Source organism: Protopterus annectens, chromosome 3.part1, assembly GCF_019279795.1.
Source record: "Protopterus annectens isolate FY-2018-M chromosome 3.part1, PAN1.0, whole genome shotgun sequence".
Lineage (NCBI taxonomy): Eukaryota > Metazoa > Chordata > Ceratodontiformes > Protopteridae > Protopterus > Protopterus annectens.
Genome location: NC_056732.1, coordinates 1,849,553,767 through 1,849,579,458, shown reverse-complemented (window position 1 = coordinate 1,849,579,458; position 25,692 = coordinate 1,849,553,767). Strand labels below are relative to the sequence as shown.

The 25,692-nt window shown below is 38.5% G+C and overlaps 1 protein-coding gene across 1 annotated transcript in view; it reads right to left on the bottom strand.

The window, feature by feature from the left end:
• The window catches only part of LOC122797922 (zinc-binding protein A33-like), a 264,311-nt gene extending 238,894 nt beyond the window's left edge, over positions 1-25,417 (bottom strand). The window contains exon 1 of the mRNA XM_044066440.1: positions 24,982-25,417. Within this exon, the coding sequence (XP_043922375.1) occupies positions 24,982-25,401 (420 nt within the window). The 5' untranslated portion in view covers positions 25,402-25,417. The remainder of the gene's footprint in view (positions 1-24,981) is intronic.
• Positions 25,418-25,692: the final 275 nt, after the last annotated feature.

Genomic DNA, 25,692 nt, shown 5'->3' with positions numbered 1-25,692 from the left:
TTCCCTAACTTCAACTTATCGATAACCTCTAGAATTTCTTTAATATTGAACTGGGCTGAGAGTAAGTCTTTTTGTGGTTTTGTAATTTTCGGGAAATAAACCATATCCAGAAACTTTCCCATCTCTTCCTTTGAGGTCATAAAGTTGGTATTAGCATAGGTTTCTGAGTATATTTGGTGAAAAAGTTGGATGATGTGCTCATCAGATCTATAGGCCTGATTATTGTATTGGAGGCAGGAAATTCTCGGGGATCTAGGAGTGTTGAGAATTATTCTCGCCAAAGCCCTGGAGGGAGTTTGTATGTATTCGGAGAATCTTGCTATATACCTGAATTCCCATAAGGACAAATTAGATTGGTGGTATTCAAATAACTCTTTTTGCTTGGCAATTAATTCTTTTTCCGTGCTCTCAGAGTACCTATCTATCAGTTTCTTATCTAAGCGATCAATATCCATTTGTAAGTCTACTAATCTTTTAGCACGTAGCTTTTTAAGAAAACTCGCTTTTTTGATGAAGATACCTCAAAGTATAGCTTTGGTTGCAGCCCATCTAATGTCAAAAGAAATGGTTTCATCTTGTTTATTTCCAAAAAGATCTTTAAGAGTCATTTTAATGTCATTACCTAGAGACTTATCCTTTAGGAGATTGCAGTTCAAAGACCAAGAAGGAATTATAGGTATTATAGAGTGGGTTAAGCTGATTTCTAAGACTATTCTTGAGTGGTCTGATAGGAAACGGGGCTCTGTTGAGAACTTAATTCTCCTATTCTTAAAGTAATTTGAAATCAAAAAATAGTCAATACGGGACCATGAATGATGACATTTAGAAAAGTAAGTAAAGTGTTTATGATTATAATCCGGGGGAATAGTACTAAAGGCAATCGGGTCAAATAGGTCAAAATCCTCAATCATGTCTGTTAAGGCTTTACAAGCCACCAAATTTCCATATCTATCTTTCCCTTGACGATCTATCTGGGGGTTAACAACAGCATTCCAGTCTCCTCCAATTATTAGGTCATGATTTGGAAATTTAAGCAAAAGATTGTAAATAGTCATAATAAATTCAGATTGCCCAGAGCATGGCCCATAAATATTAAGAAATAGTATTGGATTATTTATTGACTGGATGTAACAGGTGAAATAGCACCATTTACCCTCTTGGTCACACCCTTTTGATATAATCTGTATCTGGAAGGATTGTTTAACAATAATAGCCACCCCCTTAGAATTGTTAACCGAGCCAGAGGAAATAATATCCCTAATCCAGGTTTTTTCCTTGTCATTAATCCAATCAGTGCTTAATAAATGAGTTTCTTGCAGAAAGCATATATCACAGTTAGCTTTAAGTAAAATATGCATTGCTAGTTTTTTTTTATCACAGTTGTTGAGTCCCCTAACATTCCATGATGACACCTTTAATACACTAGAACTATTAACCATACTAGTATTAGATATGTTGTCTAAACATGTTATGTTCAAAACCTATATAAATATTTATCAAAGAGTAAAAAAAATAAGAGAAAAACAGAAGGTTAATGTAAATACTGGTATACCATAATATTAAAGCAGCAATTCGTAAGATCATGGCACTTAGATCCCTCAATCCTATACCCGTGCATACCCGCATCCCTATAGCAACTGAGAGAATGCATGAGTGTGACGTTATAGCTAACTCAATAACTAAATAACAAATGCAATATTTACAAAATCTATACAAACTCATATCAAGCCCAAGCTTAGACACCATATCCCTTCTTAATATCCTTATAGCTTCCAAGGAAAACATAAACAAATCACAAATCTGATCAATCTGGCAAATTATAAGGTAATACCACAAAAAGTAAAACAGCGTTATGATCTATAAACAAAATGCCCATATGTAACCCAAATTTACACATCATGTAAGATCAGTGAAACATGTACACTTGCAACAAAAAAAAAAAAAAAAAAAAAATTTTTGATAGAATTTCAAGGGATTATTATTTAGATTCAAATCATATGCATACAACCTGCAGGGATTCATACGGTGTCGTTGGGTATTAGTAGACTCTTGATATGGCAGTGGTAGTCAGCACACTATCTATAAATCGGATTACTTAGATCAGCATTATACTGACAAGTTCTTAAACTAACCAAATAGAATAGTCGATTATAAGAACTATGCACGAAGACCAAAGGTAGTCATTACCATAATGCACACTAATTTTGCTATAGAAGGAGTTAAACCCTGGATATGCTTTGTGTCATATGTCACACGATTCAGTTCTTCTTGGAGAGATAAAGCCTGGGAGATAGACATTTGTTTGAAGCCAGCATTATGCAACAATTCAGGAGTGAGTCTTAATTTTATTTGGGATAGCAGATCCATGCATGTGCTCATATTTGTAAAGGATAAGTAAAGATCTTCAGTGATTTTAGTTCTGGAGGTGTAATTATCTTTGATGAAGATACTCCACTAACCTGGTAGTGCTGTGGTTGAACCAGGTTTCTGTTACTGCACAGACATAGATTTTCTCCATACTGAGGAGAGCCTCAGAGCCTCGAGTGCATGCATCTTGAGGTTTAGACTTCTGGCATTGAGTAGCATTACGTTTAGTTTTTTTATCCTTGGGTTGATCCCCTTTGAATGACACCAATACTTTAGTCAATTGTTGAAACTGATTATTTTGTCTTTATACTGGTATCATTCTTGGTCATGGTCAGAGAGCTCTTTCTCTCAGAGTCATACTTGCTGTGAGCTGATTTTGTGAGATATGTGATTCATGGGTATTGTTGATGTTGCTTGAGGTCTTTGCTGTTTATTTTTATTTAGAAGTTTGTAGTGTGGGTGGTTACCTTTTCCATGTATTAGAGTTTGGAAGGAGGAGTTGTCTGTTTACATAAATTAGTAAGATTGCCTCAAAATTACAAGATGCACCAGCTGGCTGAGAGTAGCCTTGAATTTTCACTTGAAGGACCAATCAAGAATAGAGTGATTACTTCTTGAAACAGAGACAGATCAAGGAGTTTAGAATTGACCCCAAATGGCCAATAAAACTACAGCTTCTAGGTAGTAACCACTCCAAAAGGGACAGGCAGGCTGTTCAGTGTTAACCACTCCCACTGGTGAACACAGAGGCTTCCCTTTAGCCCAAGCAAGCACTGGCCTTCTAGAAACTTCCAAACAGTTAAGAACAGCAAATCTGTAACTGAACTTTCTTAACTTTCAGAAAGTGGGAAAAAAGCAAGATTTTTTTTCTTTTTGTTGTAGTTTAAAGGTAGCAGGGATACACAAGCAGCAAAATAATCACAACAGTGCAATAAATGACCCCACACTTGAGTGCTAGGCCAAAATCAGGTAAAATGCAGTTTTTAGAGAAAAAAAATATTTTAAATTAAGTGCAACTCAGGATATGCAGTAAACAGGCTCTAGATGTGTTCCAAGTACTGTTACTGCTACAGATATAAACTTTAGAAAAGTGGAAAATGCCAGAAAGTAGGCGGCAAAGCAGTTAAACTTAACAAAAAATCAGAAGAAAATACTTAAAATCACAAAAGGGCTCCTTTTCTTCTCTCAGCATTTTCTCCCCTTGGTAGGTGCTTCAGCAACAACTAGCAAGCCTGAAAAGATGCCAAAACCATGAGGCAGCCAGGTTTAAGAGAGACAGATCAAGGAGTTTAGAACTGACCCAAAATGGCCAATAAAACTACAGCGTCTAGGTAGTAACCACTCCTCCAGGGACAGGCAGGCTGTTTAGTGTTAACCACTCCTACTGGTGAACACAGAGACTTCCCTTTAGCCCAAGCAAGCACTGGCCTTCTAGAAACTTCCAAAAAGTTCAGAACAGCAAATCTGTAACTGAACTTTCTTAACTTTCAGAAAGTGGGAAAAAAGCAAGATTTTTTTTTTCTTTTTGTTGTAGTTTAAAGGTAGCAGAGATACACAAGCAGCAAAATAATCACAACAGTGCAATAAATGACCCCACACTTGAGTGCTATGCCAAAATTAGGTAAAATGCAGTTTTTAGATAAAAAAAAATGATGTTAAATTAAGTGCAACACAGGAAATGCAGTAAGGCTCTAGATGTGTTCCAAGTACTGTTACTGTTACAGATATAAACTTTAGCAAACCGGAAAATGCCGAAAAGTAGGCGGCAAAGCAGTAAAACTTAACAAAAGCTCAGAAGAAAATACTTGAAATCACAAAAGTGGCTCCTTTTCTTCTCTCAGCGTTTACTCCCCTTGGTAGGTGCTTCACCAGCAACTAGCAAGCCTGAGAAGATGCCAAAACCACGAGGCAGCCTGGTTTTAAGAGAGACAGATCAAGGAGTTTAGAATTGACCCAAAATGGCTAATAAAACTACAGCTTCTAGGTAGTAACCATTCCTCCAGGGACAGACAGGCTGTTCAGTGTTAACCACTCCCACTGGTGAACACAGAGACTTCCCTTTAGTCCAAGCAAGCACTGGCCTTCTAGAAACTTCCAAACAGTTCAGAACAGCAACTATGTAACTGAACTTTCTTAACTTTCAGAAAGTGGGAAAAAAGCAAGATTTTTTTGTTTTTTTTCTTTTTGTTGTAGTTTAAAGGTAGCAGAGATACACACGCAGCAAAATAATCACAACAGTGCAATAAATGACCCCACACTTGAGTGCTAGGCCAAAATCAGGTAAAATGCAGTTTTTAGAGAGAAAAAAAAGATTTTAAATTAAGTGCAACACAGGAAATGCAGTAAACAGGCTCTAGATGTGTTCCAAGTACTGTTACTGTTACAGATATAAACTTTAGCAAACCGGAAAATGCCAAAAAGTAGGCAGCAAAGCAGTAAAACTTAACAAAAAATCAGAAGAAAATACTTAAAATCACAAAAGTGGCTCCTTTTCTTCTCTCAGCATTTTCTCCCCTTGTTAGGTGCTTCAGCAACAACTAGCAAGCCTGAAAAGACACCAAAACCATGAGGCAGCCTGTTTTTAAGACAGACAGATCAAGGAGTTTAGAATTGACCCAAAATGGCCAATAAAACTACAGCTTCTAGGTAGTAACCACTCCTCCAGGAACAGGCAGGCTGTTCAGTGTTAACCACTCCCACTGGTGAACACAGAGGTTTCCCTTTAGCCCAAGCAAGCACTGGCCTTCTAGAAACTTCCAAACAGTTCAGAACAGCAAATCTGTAACTGAACTTTCTTAACTTTCAGAAAGTGGGAAAAAAGCAAGTTTTTTTTTCTTTTTGTTGTAGTTTAAAGGTAGCAGAGATACACAAGCAGCAAAATAATCACAACAGTTCAATAAATGACCCCACACTTGAGTGCTAGGCCAAAATCAGGTAAAATGCAGTTTTTAGAGAAAAAAACTATTTTATATTAAGTGCAACACAGGATATGCAGTAAACAGGCTCTAGATGTGTTCCAAGTACTGTTACTGCTACAGATATAAACTTTAGCAAACCAGAAAATGCCAGAAAGTAGTCGGCAAAGCAGTAAAACTTAACAAAAAATCAGAAGAAAATACTTAAAATCACAAAAGTGGCTCCTTTTCTTCTCTCAGCATTTTCTCCCCTTGTTAGGTGCTTCAGCAACAACTAGCAAGCCTGAAAAGACATCAAAACCACGAGGCAGCCTGGTTTAAGAGAGACAGATCAAGGAGTTTAGAATTGACCCAAAATGGCCAATAAAACTACAGCTTCTAGGTAGTAACCACTCCTCCAGGGACAGGTAGGCTGTTCAGTGTTAACCACTCCCACTGGTGAACACAGAGACTTCCCTTTAGCCCAAGCAAGCACTGGCCTTCTAGAAACTTCCAAAAAGTTCAGAACAGCAAATCTGTAACTGAACTTTCTTAACTTTCAGAAAGTGGGAAAAAAGCAAGATTTTTGTTTTCTTTTTGTTGTAGTTTAAAGGCAGCAGAGATACACAAGCTGCAAAATAATCACAACAGTGCAATAAATGACCCCACACTTGAGTGCTAGGCCAAAATCAGGTGAAATGCAGTTTTTAGAGAAAAAAAAGGATTTAAAATTAATTGCAACACAGGAAATGCAGTAAACAGGCTCTAGATGCGTTTCAAGTACTGTTACTGTTACAGATATAAACTTTAGCAAACCGGAAAATGCCAAAAAGTAGGCAGCAAAGCAGTAAAACTTAGCAAAAAATCAGAAGAAAATACTTAAAATCACAAAAGTGGCTCCTTTTCTTCTCTCAGCATTTTCTCCCCTTGGTAGGTGCTTCAGCAACAACTAGCAAGCCTGAAAAGACACCAAAACCATGAGGCAGCCTCATTTTAAGACAGACAAATCAAGGAGTTTAGAATTGACCCAAAATGGCCAATAAAACTACAGCTTCTAGGTAGTAACCACTCCTCCACGGACAGGCAGGCTGTTCAGTGTTAACCACTCCGACTGGTGAACACAGAGACTTCCCTTTAGCCCAAGCAAGCACTGGCCTTCTAGAAACTTCCAAACAGTTCAGAACAGCAAATCTGTAACTGACCTTTCTTAACTTTCAGAAAGTGGGAAAAAAGCAAGATTTTTTTGTTTTTTTTTTTCTTTTTGTTGTAGTTTAAAGGTAGCAGAGATACACAAGCAACAAAATAATCACAACAGAGCAATAAATGACCGCACACTTGAGTGCTACGCCAAAATCAGGTAAAATGCAGTTTTTAGAGAAAAAAACGATTTTAAATTAAATGCAACACAGGAAATTCAGTAAACAGGCTCTAGATGTGTTCCAAGTACTGTTACTGTTACAGATATAAACTTTAGCCAACCGGAAAATGCCAAAAAGTAGGCGGCAAAGCAGTAAAACAACAAAAAATCAGAAGAAAATACTTAAAATCACAAAAGTGGCTCCTTTTCTTCTCTCAGCGTTTTCTCCCCTTGGTAGGTGCTTCAGCAACAACTAGCAGGCCTGAAAAGATAATCTTTCAGTCCTTCTGGTACTGCTTTTCACTCTCTCTCTCTCTCTCTCTCATCTACCTCCAGCTGCTGCATTCTCTTAGCTGCATCAAATTCCAGGTGTTTCATTTCCAGTCCAAGCTTTGTTAACACCAACTGGGCTTTAAGGTCATCTGGAATAGGTAATCTAGGATTTTTTTTTCAAGCACTCCCACAGCTTTTGCCACACTGTCTTCTAATTTAGTAGATTGCGTTCCAGCTACACAAAGAACTGCAACCATGTCCTGTTTACACATACTGGCAAGTAAAACTCCTTTCGGTTTATGTTCCTTTATTTGCTATAACACTGATGTCTTCTAATTTCTGCCTGTTTCCTGAACAAATAAAACAACAGCTCTGCAAGGGTACACACACACACACACACACACACACACACACACACACACACACACACACACACACACACACACACACACACACACACACACACACACACACACACACACACACAATTTCAAGAGAACGTTAATAGAATTAATCCCTCTCAGCTTTCATCCTGGCAAGGTAGAATTGCTGCAACCATAGATTTTGTACTAGAAGCCAGCAGGTTAAAATGTTACTTTCAATCAGTATAAGTGGCCTGCGTTGAAAGTGGATGCAGCAGTTTGGCAATTAATACTAATAAATAATGCCTCCTTCTCCAATAATAAATACATTAACAAATACCAATCAGAAGATCTTAAAAATTAATAAATAAAATCACTTTACTTAGAAAATAAAGAATGTTTGCTGATTTGTTTATATATTTGTAAAGAGAAAATAAAAAAAATAATTACACAGATGAAATACTTGAAAGGAAAAGTCTAATACTAGCTAAATAATCTGACTACATTTAACTCAAAAAAATACTAAATATTAATGCGCTGTTATTAGATGACTATTAGGTGACCATACAAGCAGGTTTCAGAACAACTTAGTGAGATATTCCCACAGCAATGTCCAAAGTAGGTCTGAATTATTATACTTCTTTCAGCTCCTAATATTTTAACTTATTATTTTTTCACACATTAACTAGAGGTAATTAATTTTGATGCAAAGGCAAAGCTGGAAGTATATACAGCATTGCACCTAGTCTGTAACTTATTGTTCTCGATTTCCACTTTTCATCCCCCCAGCAACAACAAGCGAGCAATTAACCTTTTCCCGAGTCATAAATCTAATTGCATTTTCAAGCAGAGCAGTTACAGGGTTTACACATATTTTGCCTATTTACATAAAATAATAAATGCAATTCTTTTGTCACTGTTAAGACATCTTACAAATACAATTCCATAGTTCAGTGTGATTGTCAGATTTCAAAGGCTTAAATACAGTTTGCGGATATGTTACAGCCTAAACTATTAACAGGGAAAAAGTACATACATTGCATTTTAAAATCAATTTTTCACTCACAGCATCACATGTATATACTGAAATGAGCTTTATTTATTATACCTTATTTGGTTGTGTATCAGTTGAATATGACGTATGCAATTATTGTCCCAAATGCTCTTAGCCATTTATTATATTATTATTGTATTCATTCAGGGTATGCCTGAAATTGATCCATTGTGAACAGTACACTACCCCTGTTAAAAAACTTAACTAAAATAAAATAACAAAGTAAAACAAAAAGCTCTTTATCAACTTTTGTCTTACATTTTATACTGCATACTACTTTCTGCACTCAAACAAGTACAGTTATACCTAAGCAAGGCACATTTTGCTCCAAGAAAACTGAAAGTATATGTATCTATATCCATCTATCCACAACTTCATTTTCACATTTTTGCACATGGAACTGGTTTGTCACTTCACTAGTGAAAATCATGGGTCTATATTAGAACACCGAACTTTCAAAATTTCGAGTGTTCTAATATCAACCCATTTTCAGCGAATGCCGAAAATATCGAAGAAACAAAAAAACAAATTTTTTCCTAGGGAAAGAATTTGGTTGTCTGTTTCTGTTGCTTCGGTATTTTCAGAGCTGTGGTGGAAAGGTACGGGTCAGGTTCAGGTAAGTGTGTGATTGTGTGGACGTGAGGGTTAGGGTGGGTTAGGTGAGTTAAGGTTACGGTAAGTGTGATTGTGTGGATGTGGAGGGTTGGGTAGGTGAGTTAGGGTTAGGGCACGGGTGAGGTAACTGTGTGATAGTGATGGACCATAGGGTTAGGGTTTGGGTTAAGGTAAGTTGATAGTTAGTGGTGTATGTATAATTTAGTGTAGGGTTAGGTGTAAAAGTTTAGGTGTATATGTGTGGATTGCTGTTCGTTTGGTGTGCTTGTTTTGTGGGTATGTGTTTTGGAACAGCAAATTTTTTTCCTAGGAAAAAATTCGCTGTTCTGTATGTTCGATGTTTTAAATTTTCGATTAATAGGGTTCGATATTGGAACACTCAAAATTTTGAAAGTTCGGTGTTCTAATATAGACCCAAAATCATCTAGAGCCAAGGTGTATACCACCAGGTGGCTAACCCACTGTAGTAATTCTTCCATACTACACATTCTCATCCACATTCACACCTCCAGCCAATTTAGAGTATCAGTCCACTGAATGTCTTTGGAACGTAGGATGAAACTGGAGCACCCAGAGGAAACCCATGTGAACACAGGGAGGACATGCTGATTTTGCAGAGAAGGCACTTCAGCCAAGAATCAAACTTGGGGACCTCTTGCTGTGAGGTGACAATACTATCTGCTGTATCACTGTACCAGCCATCTAATATATATATTTGTATATACGTCTAATATATATATATATATATATATATATATATATATATATATATATATATATATATATATATATATAGTGAGAGAGAGAGATATTAAGGTCTTGAGAAGATCTGAATTGTAATAAATTAAATATCTTATTACTGACTTATAATATACTGTAGGTATTGGAAATGAGTTCCAGCTGATCAGTTCAGCAAACCCTTTCTATCCTCCACTGCAGACAGTATTTATAATTTGGTTACCAACTCATTTGTAACTTCCTTTCCTGGCATCCTCTGTTTACCCAGTCAAGTGGCTATTTGCAAGTCTTCATCTGACCTTTCATGCGTATTCAGCCCTACAACCCATTTTTGACCTTCACTTTTGATACATTCCATGTATTCAGCAATGCACAAACTCTTAATCTTCTCTGCTACCTTCTGTCTACATAGACTTACAACACTTTTTTAAATTAATTCGCCAGTATTTGAGATCTCTTCAACCCTGTAACCATCTACTATCTTTCTACTGTCACACCTTCAGTCTTCTGAAACAAGAATCCTTTTTTAACTTCCTGCAACACCTCAGTCTAGCCAGCCCTTTCCTAAACTTTTCTTCTTCTGAGACCTCCTTTCTGCTCATTCTATCAATCGATTCTTAAGCTCACTCTGTACTGACACATATTTCCATCTTAACCTCCTGCTACGATACCTGCTGTTTAGTCCTCTGATACCACTTGTCTTCTCAGTGTAGTATCTCCTTAATAATCTTCTCTTCTTAGGCCCCTGTCAACTCACTGAAATATCTCCTTACTAAGCACCTCATCATATATCCCATGTCTGCTCAGTGCAATTTCTTCTTACTAACCTCCATCTCTAATCAATTTATCCATCCATCCAGCTAGCCAGCCAGTCAGCCAGCCATCCATAACCTATTTTTCCCATTTTTGCACATAGGGTTAGGGTGTCATTTCAACAGTGGCAATCATCTTGAGCCAAGGTTTACACCACCGGATGGCTAACTCTGCTATTGTAGTTCATCCACAGAACACATTTGCACACACACTCACACCTATGGTCAATTTAGAGTGTCCAATCCACCTACTGCATGTCTGTGGAAGGTGGGAGGAAATTGGAGCTCCCAAAGGAAGCCCATGTGAACACAGGGAGGGCATGCAGACTCCTAACCACCATGTCTAACTTCTTACTGTCCTCCTTCTTTAACAATATCTATCTACTCAGCAAAGTATCTTGTTAATAACTTCCTCATCTGATACCTCCTGTCTACTCAGTGCAGTATCCCCTTACTAATCTCCTCGTCTGACACATCCTTTGTACTCAGTGCAGTATCCCTGTACTAACTTCCTCATCTGATACCTTGTATCTACTCAGTCCAGTATCCTATGCCTCTCTCCAGCTACATCCTGAATAGACTAATTTATGCTTCTTTCCTTACTTCCATCCTACATTGTTCATACTAGTGTCACATGGTGCATATAGACACTGGAATACCGCACAACCTACATCAGACATATTACAGTTCCCATGACAGCTAATGCCCTTCTTCTTTTCTTCCTCTATAGGTTCATAGTTTAGTACTAAGCTAACTGCCCTTGTGAGCCATTTTAAGCCTAGCCAATTATCCCTCGTGAGACTCAAACTCTGCACCTTGTGTTTGTAAGTCAAACACTTTAGCCATTAAGCCACCCTCTCAACCCATGATGAAGGCTATGAGCTGTTAACTAGCTGCTGTCTGCCAGCTATTAAGTGTCATCTTCTTTATCCCTGGTAATAACAACTATAAAGCATTGTTATCCACAGCTGAATTTATAATAAGAACTACTGGGGTCACAAGTTCTGAGGACCCTAATATATGTGAAGATCACAACTAAAGTTACAATAACAGTGTGCTGTAGTGTAGTCACATTATTCTAAAATATTTGGTGTTTGATGATATCCGTAGCTGAATTTGCAATGATAATAGTCCATGTGGGCCCTGAAATACAGGTTCGTATATAGCTGTTAGGCATACAGATCTGGGAACTACTTAATAGCCTAGCCCAAGATCTCCATTCATCCAAATCACTGTCTTTTTAAGTGACTTTCTCAAGCTCAGACAGTTGACAGATGAGACAGGGAATCAAACCCTGTACCACGGAAAGCAGCTAGTTAGCAGCTCATAGCCTTCATCATCTGTGCTAAGTACCAGACTGATAGCAACAAAATAACAAATCTACTTCCTATTTATGACATGATGGTATCTTTACAACCATGAAAGCTATGTTGTAATTGGATGTTAGAGGATATAGTCATTCAGCATGGTGGTGAGGGCTGGCATATCTGGTTTAGGAGCTGGATGGTTCTTGTCTACCTGCCATGTAAAAGGGCCCATAGCAGCACAAAGAAAACCCTAAAACTAATGGCACGTGCCACTGATGTCTGCTTTCACACACCTTCAAAGCTTTGGCTTTGCTTGTTTGCACTCAATGGCTTTGCATCTTGTGCATTGTTTTACAGCCTTCAGGTGAATTCCACACCTATGGGAGTTACTCTTGAGAGTCCTGTATGGATGAGAAACGAAACTGAATCAAAAATGAATGAAAATGAAACCATTTAAATTCCTGACAATGTTCATTCATGAACCGCTTAACACAGTAAATAAAACATCACTGATTTACTGATATGCTTCAGCATGACATAAAACATGCTTATGTGACACTAATTAAATGTTTCTGCTACTCCCAGAAAGTTCCTTCTTCGACTGTAGTAAATTAAATTATGCTTTGAAGAACATAGCAACTTCTCTGCAAGTCAGCATGGTGACAAAGTGCACAGTATCACTCAATGACTTCTCTTTTTCAGCAACACTCTGTCTAACAAGATAGACGAAGATGAAAAAAGTAGGATGGTGTTTATTCCTCGAATAAAAATCTCAGATTTCATATCACATCGAAGGCTGACAGCTAAGCTATATCACAGCTGGACCATACTGAAATAAACTGACAGTTGCTTAGTCTTTTAGAATACACGGGGGGGGGGGGGGATCAGTCATTATCCAGTACAGGCAGGTGTTCTTCAGTCCTCTTTTCTGAGTCCTCTACCCTTTACTCTATTAACTAACAGCATTTTATTTGTCTTCTCAGCATGCACAATCTAAATTTTTACAATATAGTAATTTAGTACGCTGATCATTCACAAGCTAGAACTAACCTAAACTGGTTAATCCACAATGGGCTGAGTGTGAATCAGAGGTTCAGCTAGCGACCTTTGCACCATGTGCCATCCCCCAATCTGGTGCCCCCTGCAACTTTCAGTACATGAGAAAAAAAAAACTTTTTCCTCTCCTTAAACTGTGACAAACTGCTTGCTACAAATAGTAACAAGCAGTGACTACAGTTTATGCCACACATGGAGGAGTACAGCTTTTCAATTCTAATCACAAATGCAATTTATTTTTAAAGCCCCTGTATGCAGTGAAGACTGATCAGGATCTGTTTATAGCGCGACTAAGACTTTGGGTCAAGGATGGCTATTAACATAAACAAAAAAGCTGAGATGAGGGGATCAATGGTTAAGGTTTTTACATTGCAGTCACATGATACAGGCTTGATTCCCACCTTTAAAAGAGAAATGGTCGAGGCTTAAAATAGCCCAGAAGGGCAGCTAGCCTAGTACTTAATACCTGTGAATAAGAAGTAATCTCATGTTCCAAATTTTGTAATGCCAAAACAAGGAAACAGGTCAAGCAAAAAAATATAGGTAACACGCACATACACACACACACACACACACACACACACACACACACACACACACACACACACACACACACACATGCACACTTTTGCAATGCCAAAACAAGGAAACAGGTCAATCAGAAAAAACACATAGGTAACACACACACACACACACACACACACACATGCACACTTTTGTAATGCCAAAACAAGGAAACAGGTCAAGCAAAAAAACACAAAGGTAGCACACACACACACAGACACACACACACTTTTGTAATGCCAAAACAAGGAAACAGGTCAATCCGAAAAAACACATAGGTAACACACACACACACACACACACACACACACACACACACACACACACACACACACACATGCGCACAAACACACACACACCTAAAGTGGACAAACACAAACAGCATAAAAAATTGATGATACTCAAAAACTACCAAAGGCCACTGCCACAATGAAAAATGGTTAACAGACTTGAGTTCTTTCTTGTCAAGCCCAACAAATGTGAACTCAAAACTTCAAGTCACAACACAGTTTTTATTTAAATACATGTCTATAACTAGTCATGTGATATGACAAGATATGACAAAATACTTCCTTTACAAATTCAAGACAAAATAATAAATGACAAACAGTAAAACATTGCTTTGGATTCAGAGACATTAGCCACTTTGTGATAAGCCATGTGCACAATGAGTGACCACGTGAAGGGTGTGTGCAATTCAAAGACACCCCCCAGAGTGAGTCTTGGGGGCTGAGCAGAACTCTTAACGGTATATTCTAAGGGCTGTATAAGCAGATACTAATGAGCAACAATATTAAATGAGGAACTTTGTGAATGCAAATGAGGTAAACCAAGATGGTGGAGCAATTAAAAAATATGTAAATAGACTGAATTGGTGCTCTAACACTATTTATTTATTTATTTATTTCCAGTTTGATTACCAGGAAAGTCCACTGTGCCCAGATAGACCATTTTCAGTGGAGGCCCGGGGAGAAAAGCTCCATGAAACAGATTACAGTAAAGATAGCAGTCCAATAAAAATAGGGTACAACTACAAATACATATCAAATAATACAAGTGTAAGCAATACTGCCCATAGTGGAAAAATATCGTGCAGATACATTTTAACAAATTCACACAGTTAAAGTCAAAGCCAAATGTTATTTACAATATTTACAGCGTGTGACAGATCGTATGGGAATTAGCTATAGAATTATATAGCCAGCTATAAGGTGCTAAGGAACTCAGGAGGATACCCTCCCAGGGGCTTTTGTTAAAGAGTTCTAGGTAGGGAGAATGCAGTTACATCTTCTTAGTGGTAATAAACATTGGTAAATCCTTGTACTCGTGCAGAAAACTGTGGAATAATGTTTGGAGTTGCTTTTACCACAGTATTTAATGTGTATATGCAACAGGATATAATTGCCACTGCAAGCTATGATGGTATGTCATCACTCTGAGAGGTGCTGTTTTATCAGACCTTGATTAATATTTCACGAAGTCTACAAAAACGACAATGACATTGTGGACTGGTAGCCTGTGGGTCAGGACACCAGGCTTGAGATGGTAGACATGTCAGCCTCATCTGCAGGCTCTTGGAAGTCCTAGATTACCTATTCCAGATTATGTCAAAATATGTGGGGCCTTTAGGTATATTAGCTACATACATACATAGAAATATTTCAAGCATGGTCCTTAGTGCACATCTAGATTGCCAGTATACAAAAACATATGTTCCCATACGTGTCCAGGCTGTTCTTAAAATATCTAAACTAATACTTGCTTTAATGTAATTTGTTAGTCTGTTCCATGCATCGGCTACTCTGTCAGAGAACCAATTAGTACACTTCTCATTCCTATAGAACCTTCTACACAGGTTATCTGATGATTCTCTAGTACTTTAATGTAATTTGGTAGTCTGTTCCATGCATCAGTTACTCTGTCATAGAACCAGTTAGTGCACTTCTCATTCCTATAGAACCTTCTACATAGGTTATCTGATGATTCTCTAGTACTTTAATGTAATTTGGTGTCTGTTCCATGCATCAGTTACTCTGTCAGAGAACCAGTTAGTGCACTTCTCATTCCTATAGAACCTTCTACATAGGTTGTCTGATGATTCTCTAGTACTTTAATGTAATTTGGTGTCTGTTCCATGCATCAGTTACTCTGTCACAGAACCAGTTAGTGCACTTCTCATTCCTATAGAACCCTCTACATAGGTTATCTGATGATTCTCTAGTACTTTAATGTAATATGGTGTCTGTTCCATGCATCAGTTACTCTGTCACAGAACCAGTTAGTGCACTTCTCATTCCTATAGAACCTTCTACATAGGTTGTCTGATGATTCTCTAGTACTTTAATGTAATTTGGTGTCTGTTCCATGCATCAGTTACTCTGTCACAGAACCAGTTAGTGCACTTCTCATTCCTATAGAACCTTCTACATAGGTTGTCTGATGATTCTCTAGTACTTTAATGTAATTTGGTAGTCTGTTCCATGCATCAGTTACTCTGTCACAGAACCAGTTAGTGCACTTCTCATTCCTATAGAACCTTCTACATAGGTTGTCTGATGATTCTCTAGTACTTTAATGTAATTTGGTGTCTGTTCCATGCATCAGTTACTCTGTCACAGAACCAGTTAGTGCACTTCTCATTCCTATAGAACCTTCTACATAGGTTATCTGATGATTCTCTAGTACTTTAATGTAATTTGGTAATCTGTTCCATGCATCAGTTACTCTGTCACAGAACCAGTTAGTGCACTTCTCATTCCTATAGAACCTTCTACATAGGTTATCTGATGATTCTCTAGTACTTTAATGTAATTTGGTAATCTGTTCCATGCATCAATTACTCTGTCACAGAACCAGTTAGTGCACTTCTCATTCCTATAGAACCTTCTACACAGGTTGTCTGATGATTCTCTAGTACTTTTTGATAACCCCAAACATTCCCAGAGGTAGTTGTCCCTAAATGCCCTATATACCTGAATGAGATCTACTTTAAGATATCTATAAGAGACACTGTACAAGTTCAGATATTTTAGTCTTTCATAATAAGTTAGATTTTCCCATCCATGGATACCCTTGGTATATTTGGGTCTATATTAGATAAACAAAAGTTTACCTTAGCGAATACTCTAATAATAAAAAATCCTGGACCTCAATATGCTTTTTGAGAGATCAGGGTACAGTGAAGATCGGAATATTTGCCCTTTCCTCACTGTAGTGCAATCTCTGAGTTGGTAGATATATATATATATATATATATATATATATATATATATATATATATATATATATACATATATATATATATATATATATATATATATATATATATTTAGATATTTAGTGGGGGGTGTGGGGGGGCGCAGCCACCCACAATAGTGAGTTTGAGGTCCGGCATTTTCAATTATTAGAGCGTTCACTAAGGTAAGCTTTCATTTATCTAATATAGACCTGGTATATTTCCACTGTACTCTTTCCAGGTTACTCGTGTTTGTTTTCCTATAAGATTTCCATATTGTTATTCCATACACAATGACTTCATAATTTCTGATTTCCTAGACTTTATAAAACTTTTTATACAACCTATAGTTCTATAACTATCATTAACCAATTGGTTGATATGATTGGAAAAACTCATAGTGGAATCTACCCATATATCCAGTACCTTGAATGAGTACAGTTTCAATCACTGTGTGCTGTATTAAATATTCACCTTTCAGTTTATGTCTCCAAATCTTAAGTGCTTAGTTTTTGATGTATTTATCAGCATATTTTTCTCCTGTGCCCAAATAGTCAACTTAGTCAAGTTATTTTGCAGACATGCCTTATCTGTAACACATGTAATCAGTTTACCCAATTTCAGGTCGTCAGCATACAAACTGTAGAACACCTCAGATGAAAACATTAGGTCGGAAAGATACAATCTGAACAAGTAAAGGCCTAGGACAGAGCCCTGTGGGACACCCTGACTGTAACCAAGGATTTTGCCTGTCCAGTTGCTGTGTGATACTTGCCATGTCCTATTGTAATGCATGCAGCTATCCATCTTATCAAGAGTACATCAATACCTAGTTGTTCTAATTTGTTGATCAGTGTTTTGTGCATGACCCTGTCAAATGCTGAGGTAAAATCTATATAAATTACATCACAGCACAATTTTTCAAGCACCTTTCCATGACAAATTGGGGACACAGTGAAGGTATCTCAGGCATTTGCCTCGAGAATGCCCCCTAAGTTTCTTCATGTTGTATAGCAGCATGTGGGGGAGCATATGTGGTTTCCACATAAAACAGAGGAAAGTGCAGACAGCATGCAGGACTTCCATGATATTTCCGTGAGGGTTTAGGGACTAGAGACTGCACCCAGATTGAAATAAAGGTTCCACCTTGTGACTCTGGAAGAAGTTATGTAAACCATAAAGTGTAACACTCCATTAATTGCCACATGTTCTGCAATGGACAAGGTATCATCTACGGTGTCACTGTAGGCCACACAAGCAGTTCCCATGCCAACCACATATGGCACACATGTACCCTTTCCCCAGTGATTTGTGAAGCATACAGCTATGTCCTGTCTCAAACCAGGGTCATTGTGGAGTTTGTGTTTGGGTTGCTTGAAGAATGGATTTCACTATCTGGATTTATCTCTTCCTGCCCTATAGTATGACCACGGCATATGTGCTATACTTTTTTCAGTGTGTTACATACTACACAATATGCTACTTAGGAGGCAGCTACTACAAGGATGGAAATTGCAGTAAGAACATCTCACAGTACTCCAGGCAGTTGGCGTTAAGCCAGATCTGGAGTCCCTGGAGGAGCCACCAGCAGGGGGTGAAGATGGTAGAAGGAAGTGGGTGCACTATGCCGTGGTAACTGACAAGCAGGCCGCAGACTGCACACAGCTTTGGGCCATGGTGCAGCATATAGAGGAAGTGTCTAGACTGGATGACACAGCCTCTGTTCCTGTAGATACCCAACACACACACACACACACACACACACACACACACACACACACACACAGCAAAGTCTAAAGCCCAGTAAAACTATAACCCATCACCTTTACCTTACTGCCAATGCACCAGTGCAGATTTAATGCTACAGTAGTTACCAGCAATACTAGATAATACCTTACCTTTTACAAGTACCTGGAGAGGTTGCTCTACTGATGTTCCAACAGTACCTGAGACTCACAAGATTGGTGAGATGTGCAGTGAGAAAGATAGCAACAGAGCATAATCACAGTGTAATACATGGGTGAGATGTGCAGTGAGAAAGATAGCAACAGAACATAATCACAGTGTAATACATGGGTGAGATGTGCATTGAGAAAGATAGCAACAGAGCATAACCACAGTGTAATACATGGGTGAGATGTGCAGTTAGAAAGATAGTAACATAGCATAATCACAGTGTAATACATGGGTGAGAGGTGCAGTGAGAAAGATAGCAACAGAGCATAATCACAATGTAATACATGGGTGAGATGTGCAGTGAGAAAGATAGCAACAGAGCATAATCACAGTGTAATACATGGGTGAGATGTGCAGTGAGAAAGATAGTAACAGAGCATAATCACAGTGTAATACATGGGTGAGATGTGCAGTGAGAAAGATAGTAACAGAGCATAATCACAGTGTAATACACGTATACCAGAACCTCCCAGGAGCATCTCTAATGGATATTGTTGGGTAAAACTGCAGCTCAGCTCCAAGGTCCAACATCATATCGTAGGACTGTGAGTTGTCTGTTTCATCCCCTGAGAGAAGCCAGACATGATAAAGCTGGTCAGCAGAGCTCAGGGTCCTGCAAGAAACACCTCATTCTCTGTGGTTAGTAGAGCCATCAGCCATGGATATGGGGGTCCTACAGTAACACCTCATTCTCTATGGTCAGCAGAGCTATCAGCCATGGAGATGGTGTCCTGCAGTAACACCGCATTCTCTGTGGTCAGCATAGCCATCAGCCATGGACATGGGGTCCTACAGTAACACCTCATTCTCTGTGATCAGCAGAGCCATCAACCATGTAGATCTTGCCCTGCAGTAACATCTCATTCTCAGTGGTCAGCAGAGCCATCAGCCTTGGAGATGGGGGTCCTGCAGTAACACCTCCTTCTCTGCTTCTGAGGACTTGTTCTTTCTTCTCTTCCCCTCAGCGGAGGTCCTACTGTTCCCAAAAATAAACTGTGTGAGTATGCTAATATGAAACACAATCAGCCATGGAGATGTGGCTCCTACAGTAACACCTTATTCTCTATGGTCAGCAAAGTCATCAGCCATGGAAATGGGAGTCCTGCAGTAACACCTCATTCTCTGTGGTCAGCAGAGCCATCAGCCATGGAGATGGGGTCCTGCAGTAAAACCTCATTCTCTGTGATCAGCACAGCCAACAGCCATGGAGATGTTGCCCTGCAGTAACATCTCATTCTCAGTGGTCAGCAGAGCCATCAGCCTTGGAGATGGGGGTCCTGCAGTAACACCTCCTTCTCTGCATCTGAGGACTTGTTCTTTCTTCTCTTCACCTCAGCAGAGGTCCCGCTGTTCCCAAAAATACACTGTGTGAGTATGCTAATATGAAACACCTGGCTACTTACTCTATGTACATTATACCTCCCTTTCTGTAAACACCACTGGGACAGTATTTAGCTAATGGCCTTCTTAATAGGTTCCATAATGATGAGTTCTATTGCTTTGCAGATAAGGCTGGTGTAACTTGTATGTCTATAATTTCCTGGATCAGTAGTTCATCCTCCTTGTGGAGCAGGATGACTACTGCATCTCTCCATTCCCCTGGCATGAATCTAGTGGAGAGGCTGAGGTAGAACAGGCTTATTAGCAAATCTATCAGACAGTATCTGGTGCTGACAGGAAGGCAGCCTGGCATATTATCAGCAGCCATGGAATAAGTGCTTTTAGTCTTGCAGAGAGCATTCAGTATTTGCTTGGATGTGATCAGAGGGGGTGGTGTGGGTGCACTACTAATTTGTAGAAAGTTAGGGGAGATAGGGAAGTGAAGTTAGAGATTAATTTGTCAGCTAATATGTTGACATGTCCTCTTGGAGTGAGCAAATGCTGCTATGTATTAGTTTTGAGCATTGCTGGGCATTACCTCTAAGGTTTCTGACATAGGTTCATAGGTCCATATATTAGTACTAAGCTAACTGCCCTTGCAAGCCACTTTAAGCCTAGCAAATTATCCCTTGTGAGACTCAAACCCTGCACCTTGTGTGTATAAGACAAACATCTTAACCATTAGGCCACCCTCCAAACCCAACATAGGTTCATACTAGACTAACTGCCCTTGTGGGACATTTTTAGGTCTAGCCAATTACCCCAAGTGAGAATAAAACCCTGCACCTTGTGTCTGTAAAGTAAACACATTAACCATTAAGCCAACCCCCAGCTGAAGAAGGCTATGTGGTTGTCCATAGCAGAGGTGACAATGCTCAGTTCATACTTACATTTGGAGGATTTGATTTTTTTATGTGTTTTATGTTGATCTTTTTGAGTTCATCTCTAGATAATGGAGTATTATCTTTTCTTTTATGAGCTATACGTTTCTCCCTCTTTTTGTATAATTTGTTAAAACTAGAGTTCCACCATAGGGTTTATTGCTGAATTTAACATTGTGTTTATGTCTTATGGTAACAGATGCCTGAATGCATGCTTTGAGGTGGGCATAAAAACTGTCTACAAATGTGGCAACAGGTGAGACTGGGTCATTGGTGTAAGGAAGGTGTTTACATTTCATAAGCTCATCAGTTAGCTGAATTAGGTTTGTCTTACAGCAGGTTTTAAAGACAAAAGGGTTTTGTGGTAAACCAGGTTTTACCCTCATACTGAGTGCCATTGACTGGTGATATCACAGTGATGGGGTAACTGGAGGTGCTGAGATAGTTTAGTTATATTGGTGAGAACCATTTACAAAATTTCTGAATCCCCAGTTGGGACTTGAAACAGTTGGCCTAGAAATCTGGCATTAATGAAGCCCAGAAGACTTTGTATATATATATATATATATATATATATATATATATATATATATTTAGTGGAGGTGATGTAGATTTCTCATTTAATGGATATATAGCTGACATCTTCCAAAAGAATAATTTTATGCTCAATAGGGTGGGATGTCAGTTTACTTAGATACATTTCATGGGCTGCAGATGACATGGAGGGTATATGGTAGTTGGCAATGATATGGTACAGAGTTTTATTTACCATGAAAAGAATATGGAGGAGTTTGAGGGCATTGGGTCTGAAAGAGTGATAGGTTCCGAAAACCTGCAGTGTGGGGGAAGGGGCTGTTGTAAAACCATGTTTAAGTAACTGCACAGATATCTCTGTTTTCAGGAATTTGGAATACTTAAAAGGAGTCCAACTTTTTGCTTAGACTTCCAGAATTGAGCTGTGCTACTTTTATACAGCTTTGATTTTGATTAGATACATAGACAATTTAAGGAGACTTACTTTACCTAAAAAAAGACACTATGGAGGAAGAAAAGGTCCTGGCCAATAAATGGAAACCATGAGGACATAGGCGCAGGCAATCCCTAACAAAGCAGTCAAGATTGTTGATCATCTCCTCCCAGGCTGATATACAGTATATATTGGATCCCCTTAGAATGATACCAATAGCTAAGCCAATAACTGAAGTCAGCTATCTTTTTGTTTGAATTGTGGCTTCATTCTAGTGTCTAGCTATAGCAAAACATACTCCCAGATTTACAGTTCACCACATGATACACTGCATCATATCTACAAAGTTTACAGTTCACCACATGGTACACTGCATCATTACTACAGAGTTTACAGTTCACCACATGGTACACTGATTCATATCTACAGAGTTTACAGTTCACCACATAGTACACTGCATCATATCTACAGAGTTTACAGTTCACCGCATGATACACTGCATCACATCCACAGAGTTTATAGTTCACCACATGGTATACTGCATCATATCTACAGAGTTTACAGTTCACCACATGGTACACTGCATCATATCTATAGAGTTTACAGTTCACTGTATGATACACTGCATGATATCTACAGAGTTTAGAGTTCACCACATGGTACACTGCATCATATCTACAGAGTTTACAGTTCACCACATGGTACATTGCATCATATCTACAGAGTTTACAGTTCACCACATGGTACACTGCAACATATCTACAGAGTTTACAGTCACCACATGGTACAATGCAAGATAGCTACAGAGTTTACAGTTCACCACGTGGTATACTGCATCATATCTACAGAGTTTACATTCACCACATGGTACAATGCAAGATAGCTACAGAGTTTACAGTTCATCACATGGTACACTGCATCATATCTATAGTTTACAGTTCACAGCATGACCAGCATTTTCTCTGCAACTATGCTTTGAGCACTGCTCACTGCTAGACCCAAAGCTGTACTTTGCTGGACAAATATACAGTCTTACAAAAACATATAAACCAATGGAAACATAAAAATGTATAAACAGATGGGAACATGGTATAAACCAGTGAAATTATTACCCATAAAATACAATAAAGTTCTAAATAAACAGTGGTCAAAAAAGATTTTATTCAAAGACACTAGTCAAAGAAGAAATAATTTATCCCAATTCATTTATACATATTCCTTGGACAAAAGTGATATCTCTTACTGACTTTTTTCAAATGAATTCTGTCTCTAATTTTTAGGATACTGATGAAGATGAAAATGGAAAACTTTTTAATGAAAACCAGAGCTATAATTTAAATTATTTTGTTCTTCGGCCGTTGTACATATTGTATCTAGTTTAAATGTATTTCTTATTGGTAATTTCATTACTTTATCATTTGTATTACATTAACAGTATATTGAAATATTTATTTATTGTTTCTGGAAAAACGTTTCTAATAAAGTTTATTTGTGAAAAAAAAAATGTTATATCGCCCCATGAATAGGTCTAATTTCTTATCTCATCCAATTTTCTGTCAGAATTTCATACTGCAGTTAATACTCAACAAAATTTGTAGGTTTTTCATAAACTTATGCATAAAAGAAAAACACCAGCAAAAGCATGATGGATTCCTGTCATCCACAGCAGGACTTATTCATATGTCATAAGCTGCATAGTGTCCTTAGTCCAGAGTATTACAACAATAAACCCTCACATAGGTTCATAGGTTCATAGGTTCATACTAGGCTATCTGCCCGAGGGCATTTACAAGCCTAGCCCATAGTTTTGTGGCTTAAGCCACCCCTTTAGTATGGGGAACTATACCCATTATTTTGCTGTGCCTCTGTTGAGCAGTGACACTGAGGTAATCCCTGGGGTATATCTGCGATCTCCCATCCATTGGTCAAGATTTCTCTTGAACAAGGCCAGCGAGGTGCTCTGCCTCACATATACCGGGATTTTATTCCACAGCATAGGGAGTCTTTGGGTGATGAATCTATCCCTCCAGCACGTCCTATTAATAGCCGTGTCGAGGTTTAAGTCTCCCGCCCTTGTGGCTCTGGACGGATCTAGATTTTTTGAGGTGAAGCATATTCATCAAATCTGGGTTTGACATGGCCTTGTATGTTAGGCAAAGGTCACCTCTGAGCAAGCGGTAGGCGACTGAATAGAGCTGGAGTTCTTTCAGTCGGGCAGCATAGGACAGATGTTTGAGACCCTTTATCCTTTTGGTGAGGAACTTTTGTGGCCTCTCCAGCTGCTGCAAGTGTCGGGTCAGATACATTCCGAATGGGGCATTGTATTCAATCATTGGTCTGATGAGTGATGAGTATAGGGAGACTATGACCTCCCTTGATCTAGATGAGAATCCCTTCATGATAAGGTGGGCAAGATCCCTTTATCCATCACATGCCAATGGCTTAGCTCTCTCTATACCACATTACTGCTAGAAGCCTCATGTGGACCATAACATCAGTATTTTTACTAAAAAGTGTAAAGGATTTTGTTTGTTGAAGGGAAATACATCTGTCAGCCTAGAAAAATGTAAGTAAACCATCAGCAAACTTCTGTTGTTGATCTTTATGGCAGTGCAACAGCAGAACACTGTCCATGCGGTAAATTATAACGTTATACAAGATAACATAACCCGCAGTAGTGGTGCTGCGGTAGCGTTGTCGCGTTCGGTTCTTAGCTAGAGCGTCTTCTGTTTGGAGGCATACGTGAATCCGCGTGCTTTCGTTGAAGGTTGTGCGTCAGGGCTGGCAACTTGGCACATAAAAATCCACTACGAAACATTAGCGGATTGGAGTCCCACTACGGCGACCCCTAACCGGGAAAAGCCGAAAGACACAACCGCATAGAGATAACATTCATTCAGCTTTCCTTTACTATTTGCTCATTGTTTATTGTTAATATTCTGCATTTTGCACATGAACTATTTTCACTTGGATTACTATAATACTGTTAAGACTGAAGCCCATGTGGTGAAAACCTCTTACATTAAATAAGTAAATTATCTTATATATGAAAGCACAGTCTATTATTTGTGGAAGGACATGCTTATGAAAATATTAAAAAAAGCCTGATGCAGTAAAGGAAAAGGTGAAACTATTCTCTGAATGTGCTTATAATCTAACTCACCTTAAACATGTTGACTGCTTCCTTCGGGGTTTGGAATGTGTGGCTTGCATGTTTAGACAACACCTTACAGATGTGACATATGAGTTTTCTATCTTCCTGACAAAACAGTTTCAGTGGCTCATTGTGTTCCATGCATAGTTTTGTTCCAGGTGTTCTTTCACTTGAAGGACCTCTTTGTAGTTTTTGCATCATGTTCCTTAGTGACTTGTTGGGTATATAGCTCCTGGCTGAGAATGTCTGTCTGCAGTCTTTAGTTGGACAAAAGGGAGGTTTCTCACTGTCCCAAACTTTATTTATACATGATTCACAGAAGGAGTGCCCACATTGCAACATTACAGGGTCTTCAAACAAGTCCAGGCAAACAGGACATAATAAATGCTCAATTAGATCTTCAGATGGTTTACGTTTCTTAGCCGCCATCCTTTCAGCAGTTAGCTTTCCCTTTCATTTACCTGAAAAATGGAGATTTAATATATAGCACTTCCTGTTGTTGTATCATGTCATATTCAGAAACATGAGCAGTAAAGTTTCCTTAAAGTGGCAGTCTCCATTAATGAAAAATAATGAATAACTTCATTTTGCATGCGGAGAGTTGGAGTTGAAATTGCTAATACAGAGACAGACAAACATGGATATATTTGCATCACTTTTGTCAGTAGTTCACAATTAGATCACTTTTTATAAGCAGTGTCTGCACTTCTCTTTAGATCT